This window comes from Archocentrus centrarchus, chromosome 17 (genome assembly GCF_007364275.1).
Source record: "Archocentrus centrarchus isolate MPI-CPG fArcCen1 chromosome 17, fArcCen1, whole genome shotgun sequence".
NCBI lineage: Eukaryota > Metazoa > Chordata > Actinopteri > Cichliformes > Cichlidae > Archocentrus > Archocentrus centrarchus.
In genome coordinates, this window is record NC_044362.1 from 31,669,075 (window position 1) to 31,691,468 (window position 22,394).

The 22,394-nt window shown below is 41.4% G+C and overlaps 1 protein-coding gene and 1 pseudogene across 1 annotated transcript; both read right to left on the minus strand.

Moving 5' to 3' along the window:
* Positions 1 to 1,970: 1,970 nt before the first annotated feature.
* On the minus strand, positions 1,971 to 17,688 carry stard3nl (STARD3 N-terminal like). The gene is made up of 9 exons (XM_030752883.1): positions 17,537 to 17,688; positions 10,359 to 10,714; positions 6,903 to 6,980; positions 6,728 to 6,805; positions 6,445 to 6,498; positions 5,708 to 5,825; positions 4,146 to 4,244; positions 2,776 to 2,843; positions 1,971 to 2,695 (listed from the first exon to the last, which is right to left on the minus strand). Exons 2-8 carry the CDS (start codon positions 10,566 to 10,568, stop codon positions 2,779 to 2,781), a joined length of 702 nt encoding a protein of 233 aa, XP_030608743.1. The 5' UTR covers positions 10,569 to 10,714; positions 17,537 to 17,688; the 3' UTR covers positions 1,971 to 2,695; positions 2,776 to 2,778.
* Positions 17,689 to 18,421: 733 nt separating this feature from the next.
* Positions 18,422 to 20,575, minus strand: LOC115795649 (tripartite motif-containing protein 16-like; annotated as a pseudogene).
* Positions 20,576 to 22,394: the final 1,819 nt, after the last annotated feature.

Here is a 22,394-nt window from a genome sequence, read left to right on the forward strand (position 1 = left end):
GTCTCAAACAATGCTGGGAGGATGAAATGCCGACACCAGTATTTCTTCATAGCTGACATTGATTTTCAGGACTTTGTGCAGGCCAGTCAAGTCCTTCACACCAAACTGGCTCATCCATGTCTTTATGGAGCTGCTTGGTGCACTGGTGTGCAGCCATGCTGGAGCAGGAAGGGGCCATCCCCAAACTGTTCCCACAAAGTTGGGAGCATCAAATTGTCCCAAATGTCTTGGTATGCTGAAGTATTGAGTTCCTTTCACTGGAACTAAGGGGCCGAGCCCAACTCCTGAAAAACACCCCCACACCACAACCCCCCCTCCACCAAACTTTACACTTGCAGTCAGACAGGTACCGTTCCCCTGGCAACCACCAAACCCAGACTCCTCCATCAGATTCCCAGATGGAGAAGTGTGATTTGTTACTCCAGCAAACACAAATCCACTGTATCCAGTGGCGGCGTGCTTTACACCACTGCATCTGATGCTTTGCATTGAGCTTGGTGATGTAAGGCTTGGAACAAAGCAGGATGAGCAGAATGCTTCCTGTGTGGATGGTGGCTTTACGCTGAGCTCAGACACCCTATGCCAGACTCACTTCTTCTCATACTTAATCATTAAATAATAATAATGCCTTAGACTTTTATAGCGCTTTTCACGGTACTCAAAGATGCTTTACAATTCCATGCACTATTCATTCGCAGATCAATCATACTTGGTGGTGGTAAGCTACTAATGTAGCTGCCCTGGGGCAGGCTGATAGAGGCGTGGATGCCACTTCGCGCCTACAGCCCCTCTGACCACCACCAAACACACAACCACACTCATGCAATGTGGGTTAAGTGTCTTGCCCAGGGACAACAGCGTGCGCTCAGACGGGGGACTCGAACCAGCGACTCTTGGGTTGTGAAGTGAGCACCTACCCACTGCGCCACTGACACGAAATACACTAATAGAAATACTGTCATTTTTGTGCAATGAAGCTGAAAGCTTGCAGTATTTTTAGACAATTTTGTGTTAACAGGTTATTAGGTTCCACAAAAACAGTCCTAACAAATATTTAAACTCAGCCATGCAGGTGGTCTCAGTATTTCATCCTCCAGCTTCAGGATTTTACCAGGTCGCCTCCCTTGTGAACAGGAGTCGTTTACCTCCATGTGTCGCATCATGTGTGCCATCATTTTCAGACTGTGACCACAGACAAAGACTGAATCTGTACGAGCTCCTTCAGGCAGATGTAGGTTTTACCTTCTTATTTTTTAAAGGAAAAAAAAAAAATCAGTATTGTATTTATTTCCAAAAAGTGTTTTTGACTGACCGAACGATCGCACTGAGAGGCAACATGTAGATTTGTGGATGCACTGTTTACAGATGCCTTGGCTACTTGACTTCTGTCAATAAAAATGTGAAGAAAAAAAAAAATAAAACTGGATTACAGAAAGTGCTGGTGTGTTTTTAATCGCCCATGTTCCTTCTTGTGGCTTAAAGCAAATTATTGCAACAGTATGCAAATCAACAGGAACTGATTAGTTATTAATTTAACCTAAAGACTAATATTTCAGGTTGGAATAAAAATAAAGCATTACAGATGGAGGCAACATATCTAACCCCACAGTTTTATCCATTCTTAATGTGTAGTTTATGTGAAAAAGAAGGTACACTTTCACTTCAGTTCTGCCTGCAGTTCTTTATGTGTTGCTCTGGGTTCTTTTGTGACCTCCTGGATGAGTCGATGCGCTCTTGGGAGTAATTTCACTTTTTCACAGCGTTGGGTTTTATGGATGCAGCCTGCTAACGAAGCTTGTTTAGCATGATGCGCTCCACCCCTCCTTTTCAAGTATGGTCACTTCTGGTTACAGAAAACAAAAAAAAAACAAAAAAAAAACAATAAAAAAAAGGAAAATCTGAGTGGTCACCTCCATCTTTTATCTACAGTCTATTTTGACACATGCAATTGAAGAAAAAGGCCAACTACACAACCTTTAACATTTTAATGATTGTTATACAGGCTTTTAATGAAAAAAAAAATACCACTGGGCTTGCAAAGCATGCATAAAGATATCTACACTTCCATTTCAACTCTTCTCTCGCCGTCAGCAGCTTTTAAAGAGCAGCGTTCACTAAACCCAAATCTTCACGTGTAAATGCTGCAGATTTATGGCTCGTTTTAAAATACAACTCTTCAATCTCTTTTGAAAGAAAATGTATCGTTTGGATCTCGATCTGTTATAATGTTATTCCATGCAAACTTTTAAGACATTGAAGTAATCATGAACAATTTTAAGAGTTTGACTTTGTCTCCTTTTGCTACAATCTGGTCTGTAAGCTCAATACTGGCCAAACAATCCTTTGTGTGGAGTCCAAGAGCTCATTTTCCTTTGCAGTGACTCAACCCAAACATGAGAAAATGATTTAAGTAAACGTTATGCTGAAAAAAAGACATTAATACCCATTAAAAAAAAAAAAAAATCAAAAATGAATAATTAAAAGTTTTAAAATGTCCATAATAGTTTGAATTATGGCTGGATACTGATAAGGACCTCCAGAGTACCTGCAGAAGGCTGATATCAGAGCGTGGCATTCGTGGATATGAACAAATACAAACTAAAATGGCTGAAGGTGTAAGGCAGAAGTTTCCCCCTCAGTAGCACAACGGGAGCAGGAGGAAAGAAAAATCCCTCCATCTTCAGAAGCACAGATCCTGAAGAGAAAAACTGCACATCAGGCCAATAACTTGGATACGGATGCTGCCTTTAAGTGTCTGTTATTTCTTATTTTTACCTGTTAAGCCACTTTTGTGATGAGCCCTTTTTCACATTCATGTTTATCATCCAGTTCCTCATCAGAGTCTGAAAACAAGAGAGAAAACAGCAAATTTATAAAAATACAACAAAAAACTTAAGAAAATAAAGGAATGGAGGAGCCAGGATTTTAACTGCCAACCTTCTGATTAGCTGGCAACCGCTCTGAACCCAGAGCAAGGCACATAGACTCCACTTGGGCTGCCTGAATATATGTGACAATTCAGTTTCAATTTTTTATCCTTAAATGACAATGATGGGATCTACATCTCATTTAATAGCAGACAATCCCCTTCGCTCTTATTTTGAAAATTCCATCACTGCTAACCAGCTATCCCCAGCACTTCCTGTCTTGTGTAAGTCTCTCTCAGCCTATATTGTGTGTATAGCCTCTTCACCAGAACAGGCTTCACAGCGCAGGGCCCAGATCGTTAAATATTAGTTAACAGTTTTCATGACGTCTATCAGCCTTCTAACAGAGGCTGTTAATGCCACAGAGGAACACTGAATATACTGGTGTAATAAAAATCTGCTTCTTATGCACAAAGAACAGATATTTATGCATTTAAAAAAAGTCAAAAAAATGTAAAGTTACAAGTTAATAAAGTTTCCATTAGTTTTGCCCATTACTGCACTGCTAACCTTTAGGATTATCTGGCCTTGAGTCACAGACATCCTTAGTTTTATAACTTTATAGGTTATTCTTTTTTCTTTAAAATTACAACCTTAATAGTTAAGTTATTTTACACTGGTGTTTGTTTGACCTGCATGAAGCGATATGAGAAAGCACTAACGGGGTGAAACATCTAAGATGTTTTCTAGTCCATCTGCAGGATGCTGCAGATTCAAAGCAGCCTAGGTGTGATTTTATTCCCTTTAAATTCTCCTTCACATCTTTAGACATATGAAATTCTTTAATAATAATAATAAATTATTATTATTATTGGTCTTTTCGACTGTGGCTCTCCTTCTGCCATGGAGTCACTAACCACAACAATGAGCTCACTGAGACTGCAAAATGGGCTCCACCCACAGCATGAGAGACTCAATGTAGACACAGTTGATTAATTAGTTTTGCCGTCACATTTTACTTTGCAAACATGATCCCTGCAGAGGAGAAATCTCCTTTCATTGTGCACACAGGTGGGTGTGCACACAATGCCTTAAACAAACACTGAAGGATCTTACGTCACTCCTTTCAAAGCAAATATTTAAATTAACTGCAAGTAGTAAGATGAACATTTTGTGTCTGTACACTAATTTAAAACGGGGACGAGCAGTCAGACTCAGACTGGTTTGAAGCAGCTGAGGTGATGTTTTTGGATTTGATGCCAGCGCGAGGAAACAGACCTGCCAAAGACTCCGGCGGGGAGTAGAACTGTCCATCAGATAAAGGACCCGGACCCATGAGAGGAGCCCTCTGTGTGGCATCCATGACGGACTGATGTCCTGAAACACAACAACACCTGTATCAGCAGGAGAATCCCAGGTTTGTGTTACATTTACAGTGCAGGAAGGAGTGGAATCATGTCATTTAAACTTAAAGATAAATGCAGAAGAACAGGAAGTGCAGTAGTTCCATCTGAAATGTAGTAAAGTGTGTGTGGGGGGGAGCAACACTTAAGTAAAAATATCTTAAAAAGTTATATTTCAGCACTGTAGGTAGCTGACAGCTGGTGTCTTAAGCCACCTCCTCTGCTCAGCGATGGTCACTCATAGTGGACATAGATGCTTCTTTTATTCCTCTTTCAAACCATCTGTCCAAGTCCAAAATGTGAACATTGGCATCCTCGAAAGATTGCCCTTCATCCTTTCAAAGAGATATCACCCAGCTACTGGTACAGATATATGGATGAGACCTGCGTCAGAATCAAAACCCAAGAAGTAGAAGCCTTCACCGACCACATCATCTCAGTGGACAAAAACAAAGTTCACCTGGGAGGATGTCGAGGATAAAAAGTTACCATTTCTAGACTGTGCTGTGCTCACTGACGAAGATGGGAGCCTCAATAGGGTGTTTACCAGTAGCCCCCACACCACCACCCACTGGAACACAAACTACACTGATGAAATCAAACAGCCACCCCACAAACACATGGCACACCACAGAAGAGCCACCTCGACGGGACAGGACTCAGCTGTACTTCTGCACCTAAAAAGGTCACAGGTCACTCTTTCAAGGATGTTCACATTTCACAAGTTCAGAATTTTTGTTTTAGGTTCTGTCTCATGATCTTTACTTTTATGTAGACACTATTTTGAATAAAATTACTTAATATGGAGTATTTTAATGAATATACTCGTGATTACAAAAAGTGCCTTTAATGACTATGAAGTTTAACAGAAATGTTCACCACCAGGGGGCAGTGTTCTACCAGCAGGTGTGCTGAGATGTTTTCTGATGGTGTTGCTGTTCTTTTTCTGTGTTTATTTTTCAATCTGCACTCACTTCCTCAGAGGCTTTACTTTTTTCCCAGGCTGCCACTGTTATTGATCCATCCATCTTCTTCTGCTTATCTAATTCAGGTTTGTGGGGTGGCTGGAATCTATCCCAGCTGTCAGGCGAGAGGCGGGGTGCACCCTTCTGCCAGATTCAGTAAAGCTTACGAGGATTTGCTGCACTGTCCAGTTCAAACTCAGCTGATATTTCTTCAACACACAGATGTTTTGGAAATTAAGTCACAGTTGATGATTCTTATTTTTCTTATTATTCTTATTTTGGCAGCTTTAGTTAATTTTGGAAGGTTTTAAACACATGAGGAACCTTTAAGGCAACGGATCTGATCACTTCCCCCACTGACTGGCAGACAGCAGAACTGACAGCAGAGTATCTCCAGTAACAGCAGCAGTACTGCTGCAGTGATGAAGGTGTGTTTATCATTAGCTGAAAAAACTCTTCGACTGAGACTCACTGTTTTCGTCTTCGGCCTCCTGAGGCAGGACCTTGAAGTCGAGCAGCCACGTTTCTATCCAGGCCAACACGAAGGAGATGATGGGCAGCAGGTACCCAAAGGCCCCCTGAGACAGCAGCTACACAAAAACACACAGTAACATGCCCCAATATGAATACATAATTCCTCACAAAAACATACAAGAAGTCACCAGGTACACAAAACGTTGCATATTGCATAAGTGGAAGAAAATGGATGGATGGAATATTTGTTTATGTTTTGCCAAACAGAGTTCCAGACAATGATGGGAATATCAGGCTGGGATACGGTCTGAAGTTTGCATTTCTTACATGGAAGACATCGATTGCTTCACTATTCTAAATCCTCACATGCATCTCCAACAGGGAACATGGAAAAAAGCTGAAGATGACAAAATGTCCTGTAAGTGTTTTTAGTGATTTGGACAATGTGTGGACATCAATATCAAAATAAATAGATATAAAATGGAATTACAAAGAGGTAATAAACTAAAGTAAATGCAACATTTTCTGTTACAAACCAAGTGAATAAAAGGTACACAAAAATGGGCCATAAAAATACGGATTAAAGATAAAGAGACGGGTTTTTTTTAAAGAGGACAGAGGATTAGAGGTGAGATATTATTTAGCTGTGATGCAGACATTCTGCCCTCAATGCAGAAACACACACCTGATAAAATTAATGTAAAAATTACTGAGAAAAATATCTTTGTTTCTTACCTTTGATAAAATGACTTTAGCAATCAGGAAGGCGCAGCTGACTGCGGTGGTGATCTGAACAGAGACAGAAAACACGGCATCAGACATGCTGTTCTTTTTTATAATATTTAACAGAACCTCTTTTACCCGAATACATCATGTCACTTCCTAATTCAAATATACTGTATACAACCCTGCACACCGTGTAACAAACACTGAACACTCTGATCACATGTTTACATGCAGAGAAACAAGAATAACTGCACGCTCCTGCAGGAGGTTTCACTACAGCCTTCAAACTCACCGCGATGGCCCACCAGTGACGAAGCTTACAGACGGCGTAGGCCAGGATGAGGACGGCGAACCTGAAGACTGCCAGCAGCTGAGGGAGGAGGAGCACGAGAATGAGGGAAATCTTTTGTATCATCATAAAGTAAAGTTTCATCCCACATAAACAGTTAAAAGAAAAAAAATCTTACAAAAATGTCGAAGAAGGAGGCGTGGTAGTCGTAGTGCAGGACCTCTTTTTCCAGCTGATTCTGAATGCCGCCGTTTACCTGACAAACACAAACAGCTCATCACAGCGAATACTCCAAACATCAAAGACCTTATCCTCTTCTGGGGGGGGACACTGATGATTACATGTGCTTTTCTGATATTTGTAAACAAACACGTGGGGTCATGAGTGACCTCACTCTTGGAGGTTTAACTGATGAATCCTACACCTTGAGTTTATGTCTTTAGGTGGCTCCTAACTCAGTGACAGCAGCAGTGTATCGGTTCTCTTGACCCAGCAGGAAATCTGAGGGTGCTGATGTTATATTTAAAGTCTCACCTCAATGAAACAGGACTCACACCTGCATGTATTTCAAAGCAAATGCAAAGTGCAGCAGCTGACAGTTTGCAGACCTCAGCTTCACCTTTGCTCGGCTTTAAATTCGACAAAGATGAACACAAACACACTTTCCCCATCAAAGCTTTCATTTCACCTTTTTAGACACGGTTTGCAGATCTCATCTTAACCTTTATTGCAAAGTTCTAAAACACGTTCTTCCTTCCTTATTAATGCATTTTGCACAGTGAGTCACCACATGATGCATAAAGCTAACCACAGGAGGCAGAGGTTAAGCTGCACAGCAGCTGAAAATCTCACACCACCAACAGCCATGGATGGAAACAACCTGCAAGAACAGTAACTTATAAGAAGTATGAATCAAGGAAACATTACTGTGTGAGAAAAATCTGAAAGAAAGAAATAAAAGAGTCTGATTCTATAATTTTATTCTGTTTCTATGACAGCAGCTCAAATCCATCCATCCATTTTCTTCCACCTTTTCAGGTTCCTGCTGTTACTCTTCCTAAGATCGTTTCCATCCGTTGCTGGTGTTGGTTCACTCTGACCTGGCTGTGCTGAGTCACTGAGAAAATGACGTCTGTGCTGCAGTTGTTTCTGTGAATCCTGAGTGTTTCTGTGCATCGCTCTGCAAATATAAAGGAGGCTGGAGAGGCGAGTTTCTTAATTCACAGCCACGTGAGGCTGAGAAGTCATGTGTGAGTTAAAGATACTGTGCTGATAAAACGGTTTTGGTGCGTTTGTGAGGCTTAGAAACAGTTTTGCAAATGCAGTTTGAAAAAGGTGGAAGATTTATAGAAATGACAACTCAGATGAAGTCGGGAGTAAAGAATTATAAATGGGTTTTAGGATAAGACCGGAGAAACCGACTTATCCACATAAACAGACTGCTACTTCATTTCTAGTTTAAGTGAAATACTGCCAGTGTTATAGTCACCTATAACAGCCACTGCTTTACCATTTACAGTCATTTAAAAAGAAAAACAGGACTGAGCTCAATCTAATGGGCAAGATAACAACAGAAATACTGCATGAGTGCTTAAAAGGAATATATCTCTTTATGCTTTAACAAGGCACAACCCCAGAGTCAGGTTAGCTCAGCGTGGCTAAGGGTAGCATCCTCCCACCTGTGCTGAATGTGCTTTCACACCTCTCCAGTCAAGCGGTTACATGCTCCTTTATTCAGACAACTGCTCGTGTTCTGGATCAAAGTGCTGCAGAGCTGCAGCCCTCCCTGTTACAACATCTTAGAATCAACTCTGTAAGTTGATAAAATGTGAATAATTCATTTAACTGACAATTAGGAGCACAAATGTTTAATAGTCTAGTCAAACATCCCTGGGATTAAGATTTCACTTCAAACTTTTACTTGTTATACTGGTCTGTGTCTGAGTGTTGGGGCGATATTAAAATGCCACAAGTCAGATTTATTTAGATTGATGTGAGTGTTGTATTTCTGTTATCTTACATAGATTTATATATCTAAATTAAATCAGGTCGGGGGGAGGGGGGGGGTGTTTAATGCAGGACTTCAGCTTTTTATGTTGGAGGATGGGAACTCGACTCCCCTCTGCAATAAAACACTGAAGTGCAGGTCGTGCTCGCCTGGGTTCAGTTTCTTCAGCTGTGTGATCAACCGCAGTGGCATCATCAGCATGAGTGGAATGAACTGTTGCACAGAAAGCGCCACACTGTTGAAACTCTGTGGCTCGGGTTAGACCAGGTTATGACTAAACTCAGCTCTGGAATTTGCCTCAGCGACAACAACAACAACATGACCTAGAAAATGTTTAAAGTCTTCATCCAGGATTCATTTTGCTCTTTGAAACTTATTTTACTGCGTTTGTCCACATAGGCTGCTCCTGACTGTCAGTGGGAATAGTGCATATATCATCTGCAGTGCTTTTATTTTGAAGGCTGATTTTAATTAGCCAACTGACAGCAAAAATACAGCACAGAGACTGGCTGATTGGCAGGTCCACCACTTACATCCAGAGAGAAACAGTCACCACACTCACGCATCCCTCCATATTATTCACTTTAGGAACTGAATCAACAATTATCTTTGATATAAAGCGCTTTGAGGCCACTGTATTGTCCGCATGGTCAAAACAAAGTAACATAAATGCCTAACTGATTGTTGTTACAGCTGAGAGGGAAAGCAGGCACGAAACTGCTGAGTAAAAACTGAACTGGATTAAAGTCACAGATGACGAAACATTCACTGTTTTGAACGCGAGCGCGTTTGCAGCTCTAAATAACTCCCTGGAGCGCTCTCCCAGACACAGTTACACAAAAAGGAACGAGTCCGTCTCTTGTGCACAGTTATTTTAGTGCTCGAGGTCAACTGCAGCATTCTGGGAAAGTGTGATGCCGTCAAATCACTTCCTCAATCAGCTGCGTGACCTCGATTCTCCCGTCCGGCCTGCTTCTACTCGGCCTTGATGCAGTTCAGCCTCACTGTTAAAGTCACTTCTCGGTGCACAGCTGCAGGTATTTTACAGTTTCGGTGCAATAAAACACCCGTGATAAGTCAGGATGACTGACATCTGTGTCGTCTTTTATATGACGAATGGTTAACAGACCTGCTGTTTAACAAGTCAAATAAAATCAAATCATAAAACGTTTCAAAAAAAGGAAACTGAGCAGGAACCATACTACAACGTGTGCACAAGATAAAAAGGTTTTTTTGTAGTTCAGGGACTTGAATTGAAATGTCCCTTTGCTGCTGACTTTATCCAGTTATGATGGCATTTTAGTGACTTAACTAAATGCTCCTTATTGTTTTTTTCAGACGTGACATTTACAGAAAAAGCAACGATGCTGACTAATATCTGGGAAAAGGAGAGAAACAAAGAGTCCACTTAGGCTTGATTAATGATCGCTGTGATCTAAGAGGATAAAAATCTCCAGAACAAAACTTTCATTCTGTCACTGTTGCTTATTTATACTTTTCAGTCACATAAACAGTGCAGAGTCCTGGAGGGCAAAAACACTGTCAACAGGCTGGGCACTCCGTATAACCGCAGCACAAGCCTCCTAATTCTCCATCAGTTTCAAGCAGACACTGACGCAGACTTACATTGAGTTCTATGATCCAGAGCATTGTGATGAACAAGAGGTCAAAGGTGACGAAGAGGCAGAAGGTCCTCCTCACATCTGAGATGCATTTCTTCTCTCCGACTTCATATGCTTCCACCCTCACGGAGATGGCTGTGGAGTTGACAGACCCCGTGAGCCTTCTGACAGGCAGCTGCGAATCGATGCTGTCGCTGCCGCCTTGGCTGTCCATCGCTAACCACGGCCCCTGGGCAGGGCCGGCCCCGCCCACTGGTCAACGTTAGGAAAGAGTCAGAGGTGGAGGGTCATTGGACCTGGAAGCGAGGCTGGTGTCGTTGATGCGGACTCACTGTGTGGAGGTTAAAAGCATCACTGCATCTGCAGGAAAGAAGATGGAAAACACTAAAAAAGGCTCAGTCATTTCTGAAAGCAGACGGTCTGTGTGTGAATGTTTATGATGAGAATGTTTACAATCTTCTGCAGCAGATAAACATTTTGTGCTGGAATTTATGTTTTTAGTAGTTTTTGTAAGTAAGCTCCGTCAGGCTGTGGATTTACAGGCACTGTTGGGTTGTCCGTACAAAGCTTTTAGAAGATATCCTGAGTCTGCGGTGCTAAGCAGTGTTTATGTGTTCAGGATTTTAGGAATTTGCTCAACACAGTTTAAAGTTTAAGGAGCTAAAAATTTAATTAAATTCAAAGCATGAGTCACATATGAAACCAACCACCTACATGGATACATGCCAACATAACTGAGTGAGAAAATCTTGTTTTTTTTGTGCATTTGATTGAAAGGTTTCTGCCATCAATATGACATCACTGCTTTGCATCTCACAGTGATGTCATACAGTTTGGTTCATCTGCATATATGAAATTATTTCTGGATCAAATAATGATTTATGTGACTAAAAACTAATTAGTTAAAACTTTATTCTTTTGAAACAACAAAAAAATAACTTTCATTGAACATAAAAACCAAATTAGACTATTAAACAAAACAACGATCTGTGTTAGGGTGTGTTATTGTTTCACCACTAAAACTCAATGCAAGACAACATTCCTCAGACAAAAGCTGAAAATGATCCTCTTCTAATGAGATTAATGAGAACAAAATTAATCAGCATCTACAGATCACCTCAGAGGTAGAGCTACACATCACCTTATCATCACCTGATGTTTGTTGATTCGCAGTATTCACTGAATTTTATCCAATCAGACCTGCAACTCTCCCGTTTACGAACGTCTCGAAGGTCCCACTTTCCCCTGATAAACAGTTTGATTAAATTCTCCCATCATGTGACAGTTTATTTGCTAAGTCTGCGAGTCGTCCACAGCATTTCAGCAACCTGGGATAACAGCGGCCCAATCAGCAGCGCTTCCTAAAACAGCAGCTGTTACCAACACAGAACTCCTGAAAATCCTCGACAGCTCGCCGTCATCCCACAGAAGTGAGCTTCCCTCACCGATCGACTCCTTTCGGACTCTTTTTCTACCTAATTCACCTCAATGACCAACCTCCTAATCTGGACCATTTCCTGTATGATGAGACTACTGTAAAAAATCACCGTCACGTGTCCCAGAGAAAGATTTCTGTTATCGTCTGGATGTGGTGACTTTTTGCCCTGACCTCATTAAACACTGTTTACACGTCTTTGTTTTAAGGAAGTGAAACCAACTGTGCTTTTGCCGTTACCGTCAGATACACAGAAACTAAAAAAGGCCTTTAAAAAAAAAAAAAAAAGGTAACGTGATTCATGCAGTTTGGTCCCAGCAGATTTCCTCTGGTAAGGTGGTTCCTCAGTCTCATGACGTTTTAAGTAAATCATCTCTGCATTCGTTTTTTTTTTTGTTTTGGTCCACAAAAAATTTGTTAAAATAACCCTGTAATCATTTTTTAAGGGACAAAATTTGAGCATAACTGCAGTCACAGCATGCACGGCCCTGAAACCAAAATCCTCCATTTGCAGCTTCCTCGTCACATGGCAGATTTAACCATTAGCTTCCCAGCAGTTATGCAGCTAAATTATTCCAGCATTTCCAGTTATTCCAACTCTTTTGTGAATCCTTAATTAACTTTTTATTTACTTGTTTACTTTATGAAAGCTCAGCCAAACAAAAGAACAGTGATTCCTTCATAGAGACATGTTTACAGGATATTTATTGTCATCATTTTCCACAGAAACCAGTCAGCACCAACATTTAACCCACTTACATCTGCTATGGTGCAATGGGTCCTGTATTTATGTGGGCATTAATTTCACACAGACCACCCTACCTAAACATTATTGCAGCCAAATTATACCTTCCATATGGCAATGGCTGCAGCCTCCCTCAGCAGGATAATGCACCCTACCACACCTCAAAAACTGCTCAAGCACAACTTGAGGAACACAACAAAACAGCCTACATCCATATATTTATAGATTACATCTATATATTTATTAAGATCTGAGCTGCCCACACCCTCTCCCCAGCCACCTCCTCTAGCTCTTCCAGGAGGACACAGAGGCCCCCCAAGAGATCAAGTTTATACAAGTGGTAATCACCAGGGCTGAAAAACCAAGCCAGTCTGGATGTGTCAAACAGGAGCAGTTCCTCTTAAAGCCGCTGAGACCGACTCAGTTCCCATTCTCACACACTGAAACACCCAGGTACAAATCTGAGGCTATAACTCCTACAGGCTCCCCAAAATCAGTGAGCACAAGATTGGAAAGATGCTGCCTGATCTGAAGAGTTTCAATTTCTGCTGTGACATTCAGATGGTAGGGTCAGAACCTAGGTGTACCTAAGAAAGTGGCCGGTGAGTGTAGTTATACTGTTACAATGATGTAAATTTTAAAGGAGAAAGAGGATGAAGCAAAGACGCTCTAGCAGAAAACCAAGCAAACGCCATCCAATTTAAAAAGTCAGCATTCATCACTAATAATAAAAGATCAAATTTATAACTATTAAAATTAAGTTATAGATGTGTTTCCGCAGCTTAAATAAGTTTAAGAAGTTTATGCTGACATTTACAATTTATTTATTTTTTTTAAAAGTCATTAAAAGTCAAAACTATTGTTCAAACCCACTGATGACAGATTTTAAGTGGACGATCCTCTGAAGTTCGGAAACATAAAGCTTTGTAGTGACTGACAGCTCCACGCAGTAAGAAGCAGAAGTGGAAATTATTTATACCAAATCAAAAACACTGCGATTAAAGCCCTCACGTAGGAAACGAGGACTGGGGAACGAAAAAAAACAAAACAAAACTTTCCTTTTCCTGTTTCCTGTTTCTGTGCCCAATTTAAAAACTGTTTTCTGTCACGTACAAACTCTTTACTGGAATAAACCAGAGACCTGAGAGAGGCTGACAGCAGCTCAGGTCTGACTGTCTCAGCGAGCAGAAACTGGAGCGTTAAAAACAATAAGAGATTTTGATGAAAGAGGAATGAGCACCGACGAGTACTGCAACTCCTTTTCTCAATAATCAAAAGGCTGTACTACAGAGTGCATGTTATAATACAAATACTACTCATAGATGGGTTACAGGATGGCCCTGAAGCCAGCAGGGGTCCTTGGCCTGAAGATTTTTTTAATGTATATTGTAGTACTCGCACGTCATAATGACACAGGTTAAAGGTCAATCATCGACATACTGTGGAGGATAGAGGGTGACTGATTATACTCAACATTTTCCTGGCATACCTTCAAACAGATAATACTACTGGATGATTCTGAAAGTGAAGACATGACTTTCACATAGAAGAGGTATCACAAAAAGTCCATTTTGTAACGATCATCATTGGAGTCAAAAAGGAGGATTCTCCAGAACATGCTGACCGGCTACCAGCTTGTGAACCAAAAGTCACTCAAAGAGCACGCGATGTCCTCGGTTTCTGAGTCGTATCCACCGCCCACTCCTCACATCCACTTTCAAAACCCCACACCGGTGATGGTCATAAAGTTTAAAGGTGCTTTCGCCTACTCAGCCTATAGCTGTTGAACCTCACATACCCCAGCTGCCTGTATTGTGGTCTGTCACAGCCTTTAAACCCACACATATCTTTGGCATTGTGTACAGCTTTTTTTTCTTTTAATTACTCAAACACAGGATCAGCTTCTGTTCTCTGACTTCTCATCCTTTGCGAGGCCATCTGTGGAAGGACGTTTCATTATATGAGGGTGCCTTTTTCCTGCAGAAATATATGGTCTGCACACAGTGGGTCGGACTCATCGCTGCTCAATCAGACAGAAAAAACAAGCGAATATTAATGACGTTAACATTTTGATCTGAGTGCTTCGATTCCTCTCAGGTTTAAAAAAAACAAAACTATTATCTGGCCAATATTCACTGGATTTCTGTGGCTTAGTAGATTTCACTGAAACATCAGAGAAACAATTTCTTCAGCACAAAAATTTATCTGCAGAGAAAATCAGCTTGTTTAAGGCCAAAGCACATTTAGTGGATATTATCATAACACCAGCGCTTGACTGAATGACTCATTCCTCATTAAATGACTTCAGATGTTATTTTCAAAATAATTTATGCAACTAGAACTGCCTGTGCTGCCATCTTAACCAGACAGCGTTTGGTCCCATAAAAGGAAGAGGAACTCCTCACTGTTATGACCAGGCTGAGACGAAACCCTGATGAAACATGAGACCTCCTAATCTCAATTCTAAGAACCACCAGAACAGGATTTGGAGCCCGTTTACAGGCACAACAACAAACAAAAAGCACTTCCTGTGTTGGAGCAGAAAGAATTTCATGGCCTACGTGTGGCCTAAAATGTTAAAGTAACCTTATGAGCAGAAAATAAGGAAAGAAACTCTATCCCACTTCAGTTATAAAGCCTGAGATAAAGTCAAAAAACCAGAAAAACGAGTATCTGAAGTAAAACTGTGACAGTAAGGAACCTTACTGTCACACAATAGAAATCAACAGCAAGAATAAAGTCACCTAACATGGAGGCTGCACTACATGGTGGTCTGAGTGAATTCAAACAGATTAGTCATGAATTCTTTTCCTTCGAAGGCTAAACACATTCAGGAAAATAAACACGTCTGTAAACAGAGGCTGGAGAGCTCCGCTCCCACAAAGCTCGAAACGAGCAGGAAAAACAGCAGCAACTGTCTGTGGAGACGTCCGGCAGACTGAGAGACGTCGGCCCTGCCGTTGGTTAAGGTTCAGCCTTCATCATTCACTCACTGTCAGTCATGGTGCATCGTGTTCATCATTAGCGATGCTCGCTTCATGTTTGTACTCGACAGAGTGAGTGAGACGTCGCTGATTAGATCATCCTGTTATTGTCGCAGATAAAAACGGTGCTTTCTTGCAGCCTGTTTAAAGAAATGATACCGCTGTGGTTCCATGATAAACTTTTAACCCGTTTCCACTTTCAGATTCATGCTGTGCTCATCGCGACGTCATCTCCGGAGCAGGTTAGACAAACTCAAGTGGCTGGTCAAGGGGAAAGTGGCCACTTGTGATTTATGACCCAGAAACACACAAGTATGGGTTCAGAGGTCCATCCTATGAAGCAGGATTTGAACTTATCCAGGTAACCTCAGCGTTAACCCTGGGTTTCTGTAGTATGAAGGTGGCTCATTTTTTACCAATCTTGATAAGTTATGCTGTGGAGCTCAACCGGCCCCAGATCAGGTTACGTTCAAGATGAGAGAACAACAGGTATGAAATCAACACCTCCAGCTCTCTGGAAAACATCTTCACCAGCAGCTACCTGGCAGATCCCTCAGGATGTCTGCGCTCTGATAGCAGGAGGGTCTAAACTTTATATTAATTTTGCACACAGACTAAGTCACAGTTTGAATTCAGTTTTTATTCTTTACCTGCTGTCAGACAGTTAAACATCACTGGGGCTACAGCAACTCTCACATGCACATATCAACATTAATTTAAATTAATATTCGATTATAATCCTTCAGATTATCCCGTGCCTCAGGGATAGAGCTGTGGTATTGATAAAGTCTGTTAATTTACACAGTCAGCATTTTTGGCAGCTTTCCTTATTACCTTCATATAGATTAAACTTTATGAATACAGCAGCGATTTTTCAGTCTCGCAAACCAAAACATTTAAAGCACAAGCACATTCATGCAGCCGTTTTAATACCAACCTGCTGAACGATACATTTCCTCTCTCAGCACAGATTTGTCTGCAGCAGCTGTGTTGCTCTCAGACTGTTTTGTGTGTTTAACCTATTGATATTTTTCTGATATGATAGTTTCATCTTCCTTTGTAAAGTCAGCTGCTCTGCTGCAGGGTATGTAATTGGCCAGATGCTGCCAATGCCCACCCCTTTCATGTGAATGAGCTGGTAGCTAGGATAGGATTTAATTATGGAGTAGATAACCAACTTCATGCGAGCCTGATTAACAATGTTAGGATAAGTGAATCCAGATAACAGAAAGATATCCTGGGTATGCTGAACTTACTTGGTAGCACAGGGTTTAATAATGGGACTGTTATTTTGATTTAATCAATCTGGCCTGATAAGGATTTGACATTAACTGGTGATGACAAGGGTTTACTGGCATGAAAACTAGTGTTATCAGGCAACATGCTCACCAGTTAAACTGCAGCACCGACCCAATGCATTGCTTTGTAGAGTGCAGAAACTGCTAAATAAACAAACAAATAAAATTCGGGAATAAATTTTGGAGTTTGAACTTCTTTCCATGCAAAGGGGAGACTTTGGAGATTTTTTAAAAATATATATTATTAGGCAACAGTTATAGTAGTCAGGTCCACTTAAGGTCAGATTAGTCTGAGTGTGTCCCACGAACCAAAATGAGTTTCACACCAGTGATCGAAACTCCTACCAGGCTCTTAAGGCCTATCATCAGTAGTTAAAAATGCCCAAGTGCTCCTTCTAACGTCACGATTCACCTGCGCCGCTCTGGCAGCCTAAAATGACCGAAAGAGCACCACAAACACCTGCCTGAAGAGGCGGAAATGAGACCGACAATAACACAACAACACCGCGAAGGGTTCCTGAGCAGACACAAGAGCCGTTCAGCCAGGCCTGCCGCAAAATAACGAACAGGAGGAGGTGGTGAAATAAAACGAAACAATCACGGTGCAGCTGTGCGATGCCATAACAAACCCGAGGTGTTCCTCTGACTGCCAGCTAGCCATTTTGTTAGCTTAAAGTCGTTTATTAAACCCGGTTTTAAGGTCGACCTCTCGATTCTTACCTCTAAAACTCGCTCCTTCAGGTATTTTGTTTTTTAATTTGCTGTCATCCGGAGGACTTCAACAGACACACAGCAACCTTAGCGGAGCGAACAGCTCATCTGTTTCCTCCTTGTCTGCTAGGACAGGATGGAAGGCGCCGCATTAAAACGAACTGCCGCGAAGGACTCTGGGAGATGTAGTCTGCAGCTGAACCCACAACTGAGAGTAGACAGAGTGGGCCCCCTGGCGGTTTCTGAACTACCAGCCATACCTGTCAAGTTTTGTATTTAAAAATATGGGAAATTTTCTGAAGATAGAAATCACTATATGACGCCATCACCTAATTTGCATAAATGGTCATTTGCAATTGAGGCTGTAGGAGAGAGGAACAACATCTTTAGAGAGTCAGAAAGTTAAGACCCCACCCCCACACATATGATTAGAACTACAAATGAACTTTATGAAATAACTTCACAATTTTAATGTTTAAGTGAGGGTTGGAGGGTGGAGTCAAAGCGAGGTTTGAGCGATGCCAAAGTGTATGAAGGGATGCAGTACCAAGGTTTTATGTACACAAAACACGGTGACAGCAGAGGTCTATCTGCAAAACTCTCCGAAAGTTGCAGACGTCACCGGAAAAAGTTGCTAAATTTGTTGTTAGTCGATTTTGGGAAGAAAAAAAAAGTCGCTGTTTCAGGAAGAAAACTGCTTCAGTTTGTCTCTCAGATTAGTTTCAAATTTTTAGATCTGAGTGAGATCCTGGAATGAAGAAAAGACTTTGTTCAAACTTTGATTTATTAGAATAACCTTCAGTTTGTTCACACATTAAACATAACGATAATGATCTTCTCATTGATTATAATCATTATAACTACAATTGTATAATGATTCATTTGTTTGTTGATTTTAAAAAACAATGATATCCGGTCTATCAAACAGATAAATGTAATTACAGATTTTTTTCCAAATGTACAAAGTGATGAGAACAAAATCTGTGTGATAAAAAAAGGTCTGCTGATTTCTCTGTTAAGGCCCATGAAGAGGAAGAGAATCACCAAAATACAAATACATCAATATAAATATTCAGCAAACATTTAGAGCACAGAGAAGTTTACATTTTCATGTGGAGAAATATTTTTGGAAATAAAAATCATCATGAGCAGTGATAGCCTCCACGGCTAAACGGACACAGGAAAGAGCTCCACCTAAAAAATCCAAAACATCAAGAGAACAACTAGAAGATGTCAAGGTACCACCCATAATGTTTGACTGACAGCTGATCTCTGTGCAGTGCAGAAATGCCACAACAATGATGGAGAGAAAATAACATGAAACTAAAATACAGATTTAAACCCACAACCATATGAAAGACTTCAGTCTATTTCAGTTTAATGAATTCAGAACTGCTTCCAACATTGTAAATCCAAAGTCCAGCATAGAGCGGCTGAGTGAATGTGGTCTGGACTCTGTGGAGCAGAGTCATGGTTTCAGAGACGCTGTAGAAGGACAGAATACCTGCTCTGTGATCCAGGTACACTCCTACTCTGGAGGACCGAGGACCTGAGACAGGAGTTTGGATGTTGTTGTACCAAAATGTAAAACTGTTGTTACAATTTAATGTCCAAGATTTGTCATTATATCCAAAACAACATTCATTCCCATTCCCTGCTCTGCTGATATTCTTGTATGCGACTGCTACATAAACTCCTCCTCCTCTCCTCTCCACCTCCCAGTAACAACGTCCAGTCAGACTCTCTCTGCTCAGGATCTGAAAACAACCAGTGAATCTGTCTGGATGATCAGAATAAGACTGTATTTGTTTCATTACTGTTACTTTTCTTCTCCCCTCTGATAATAACAGCTGTGTGCGTGCTGTGTTTGGATCCAGTGTGATTTCATATGAATATTTTAAGAATCCAGCTCTGGTCTTTGGCTCTGGTGGATCTGACAGTAAAACATCCACTTCAGTGACTGTCAGTGAGATGTTTGTCCGTTCCTCTCTCAGGATGTCCTGTAGTTTCTCTCTGAGCTCTGACACAGCTGCTGTCACATCCTCAAAGTAGCTCAGAGGACGGATATTGATGCTGGATGAGTGTGTAGACTCACTGAGTGCTGACAGTGAGGGGTAGTTGTGTAGAAACTGGATGTGATCCTCTGCGTGTGAGAGCTGCTTCAGCTCAGCGTCTTTCCTCTTCAGCTCAGTGATCTCCTGCTCCAGCTTCTCCTGAAGCTCTTTGACTCGACTCACTTCAGTTTCCTGCTGGGATCTGATCTGCTGCTTCACATCAGAGCTTCTTTTCTGGATCACATGGATCAGCTCAGTGAAGATCTTCTCACTGTGCTCCACTGTTTTATGAGCAGACTGATTGATGGCCTCCACCTCCTGTTGAAGCAGCTTCACATCTTTCTCTCTGTCCTGGATTCTCTGCTGGATGTTTAGTCGACTCACCTCGAGCTCTCTCTGCCTCTCAGTCCTTTCTGCTGCAGCTGAGACTGTGTGGTGGCCTTTATGTTCATCCACAGAGCAGAGATAACAGATACTCTGCTGATCAGTACGGCAGAACATCTTCATCACCTCATTATGACGAGAGCAGATGTTCTCCTGGAGCTTCTTGGAGGGCTCCACCAGCTTGTTTCTTGAATGGAGGTGAATCATAATGAGGCTGAAGGTGTTCCTCACAGTAAGATGCCAGACAGACCAAACAGGACTTCACTGTCTTCATTTTTCTCTCAGTGCAGACATCACAGGCCACATCTTCAGGTCCAGCATAGCAGTGATCAGCAGGAGCAGCTTGGAGTCCAGTCTTCTTCAGCTGCTCCACTAAATCTGCTAACATGGTGTTTTTCACCAGGACAGGCCTCGGTGTGAAGGTCTGTCTGCACTGAGGGCAGCTGTAGATTCTCGTCTCCTCTACATCCCAGAAGCCTTTAATACAGTTCATGCAGTAGCTGTGTCCACAGGGAATAGCCACCGGATCCTTCAGTAGATCCAAACAGATCGAACCTGAGGTTTCTCGGTCCAGCTGAACTCCTTTCTGCGCCATTTCTCCTCTCAGTGTCAGTGACTGTGTGAGTTTCACCTCCTGATAACTGAAACTAGTCTGAGCTCTGATCTAAACAACATGAGTTTCTGCAGTGAATGGGGCCTATCAGCTCTCACACAGCTCCACATGTTGGTTACACCCATCTTCAAAGTGCAGATCTGAAGGGCAGTGTAACGTTTGGGTTGTGTTTGGTGGTGAAGAGGAGGCGGCAAACGTACTTAGCAGATAGTCAAAAAAATAAACAAGTAAACAAAGAAACAAACCAAAACAATACCCCCTTCTCCCTTCTGGAGGTGGGGTAAGAATTTCGGGTTGATGTAGTGAAATAAATGAAACAAATTTATTTTTCATCTGTTAATGTAAACAAGCAAATATATATATATTTTCCCGCAGACACGGTGCCCAAAACTTTGACGTGCATTTGAAATGCAACAAGTCTCCTTATCAGGCAGAAATATTAACAAATTTACTGTTTAAATGAAAACTTTACTTTTGAGATCGGCTAGAACCTTTAATAATATTTGTTAGGTCTGTTCCAAAGATTTTCTGCACGGGCTTTAAAATGCTGAATGACAAATGTCTTAATCTGCAGAGGCACAAACTTTGAATCTCTTGCTTCACAATATTAGTGGGCTTTAACTATTACTATAACGATCAGCATTGAGACATAAAGTGCATTTTGTTATCGCTTTGCCTGGCATCAATGCCAATGGTGACTTCATATCTGTTGGCTTACTTAAGTGAAACATACAGGCTGATGTTACAAAGTGTTAAATAAAATCTGTAAATACTTTGTAATTTACATTGAAAACAATATTCTTCATCTATCTCAATGTCATAAAGTAGTAAGGACAGCACTGTTTCTAGCAGTCTCAGGTCCTGCACCCTGTTCGTTTCAGCCATTTGTAAAAATACATTTTTAATGACAAAAAAATAGCAATTTATAACTTAGTCAATACAAATTTCTGCACAGAACCTATATCACACAGTGCATGGTGAATAAAATGGATTTCTCAGAATCTGAGATTTGTACTCCGTGTACTCAAAACACAGCAGAACCTTATTTTCATGCACTGTGGCTCTGCTCACCTGTCCAGAACTTCTGGCTTGAAGTCACACAAAAACTTTCCTCTATCTTGGGCTGCAGAATCCCATTATCTCCTCATTTGTGCTTGTGTGATGAAGTAACTTCAATCGATCTTCCAACCAAACAAGCTAAAGTCACACTCACAGCTTTAGTCATTGCAAAGAAAACAATACTTGTTAACTGGAAAGATAAACAATTGCTTAATATTAATCACTGGTTAAATCTCCTGATTGAGCACATATCAATGGAAACAGTATCTGCCTCCAAAAAAAAAACAGGATGACACATTTTATTGAAACATGGTCTCCATTGATTAACTCCTTAAATATAACTCTAGAATCCTGATTTTTACCTGTCAACAAATACCTTAATGTACATTGTGTCAGCTCTGTTGGTGTCCTCCTGGTGCCCCTCCTCTGTGGTGGTGGGGGCGATGGGTGAGTGGGACTCGATGGGCGTCCTCTGGGCAATGTTGTTCTATGACACTGGGGCTGTGCCTGGGCACCCTGGTTGAGCTGGCTTGTGTCCCTCTTGGGCTTTGGGTCTGTTCATTGTCCCTCGGCTTGTGTGGTACTTTGGGCTCCTTTTCTGGGTGCCTGTGCTGCCTGGGTGGGACCGGGTTGTGCTCTCAGCCTCTGTTGTTCTTGCCAAGGGCCCGAGGCACTGCTGTAGACCTTCCTGCATGTTTCTGACTTGACACGGGGTTTCCAATGCTTCTTGGCCTTTGATGCAGGTTGCAGACACTTG

Bases quoted from the DNA above. Each gene is read 5' to 3' on its own strand.
- stard3nl (XM_030752883.1), bottom strand. From the start codon at position 10,568: ATGGACAGCCAAGGCGGCAGCGACAGCATCGATTCGCAGCTGCCTGTC. The intron at 6,499-6,727 runs GTGAGTTTGAAG...GTCTCTGTTCAG, and splicing joins GTCACTGGTGGGCCATCGCG to ATCACCACCGCAGTCAGCTG. The intron at 4,245-5,707 runs GTGAGTCTCAGT...GTTGTGTTTCAG, and splicing joins GGAGGCCGAAGACGAAAACA to GACATCAGTCCGTCATGGAT.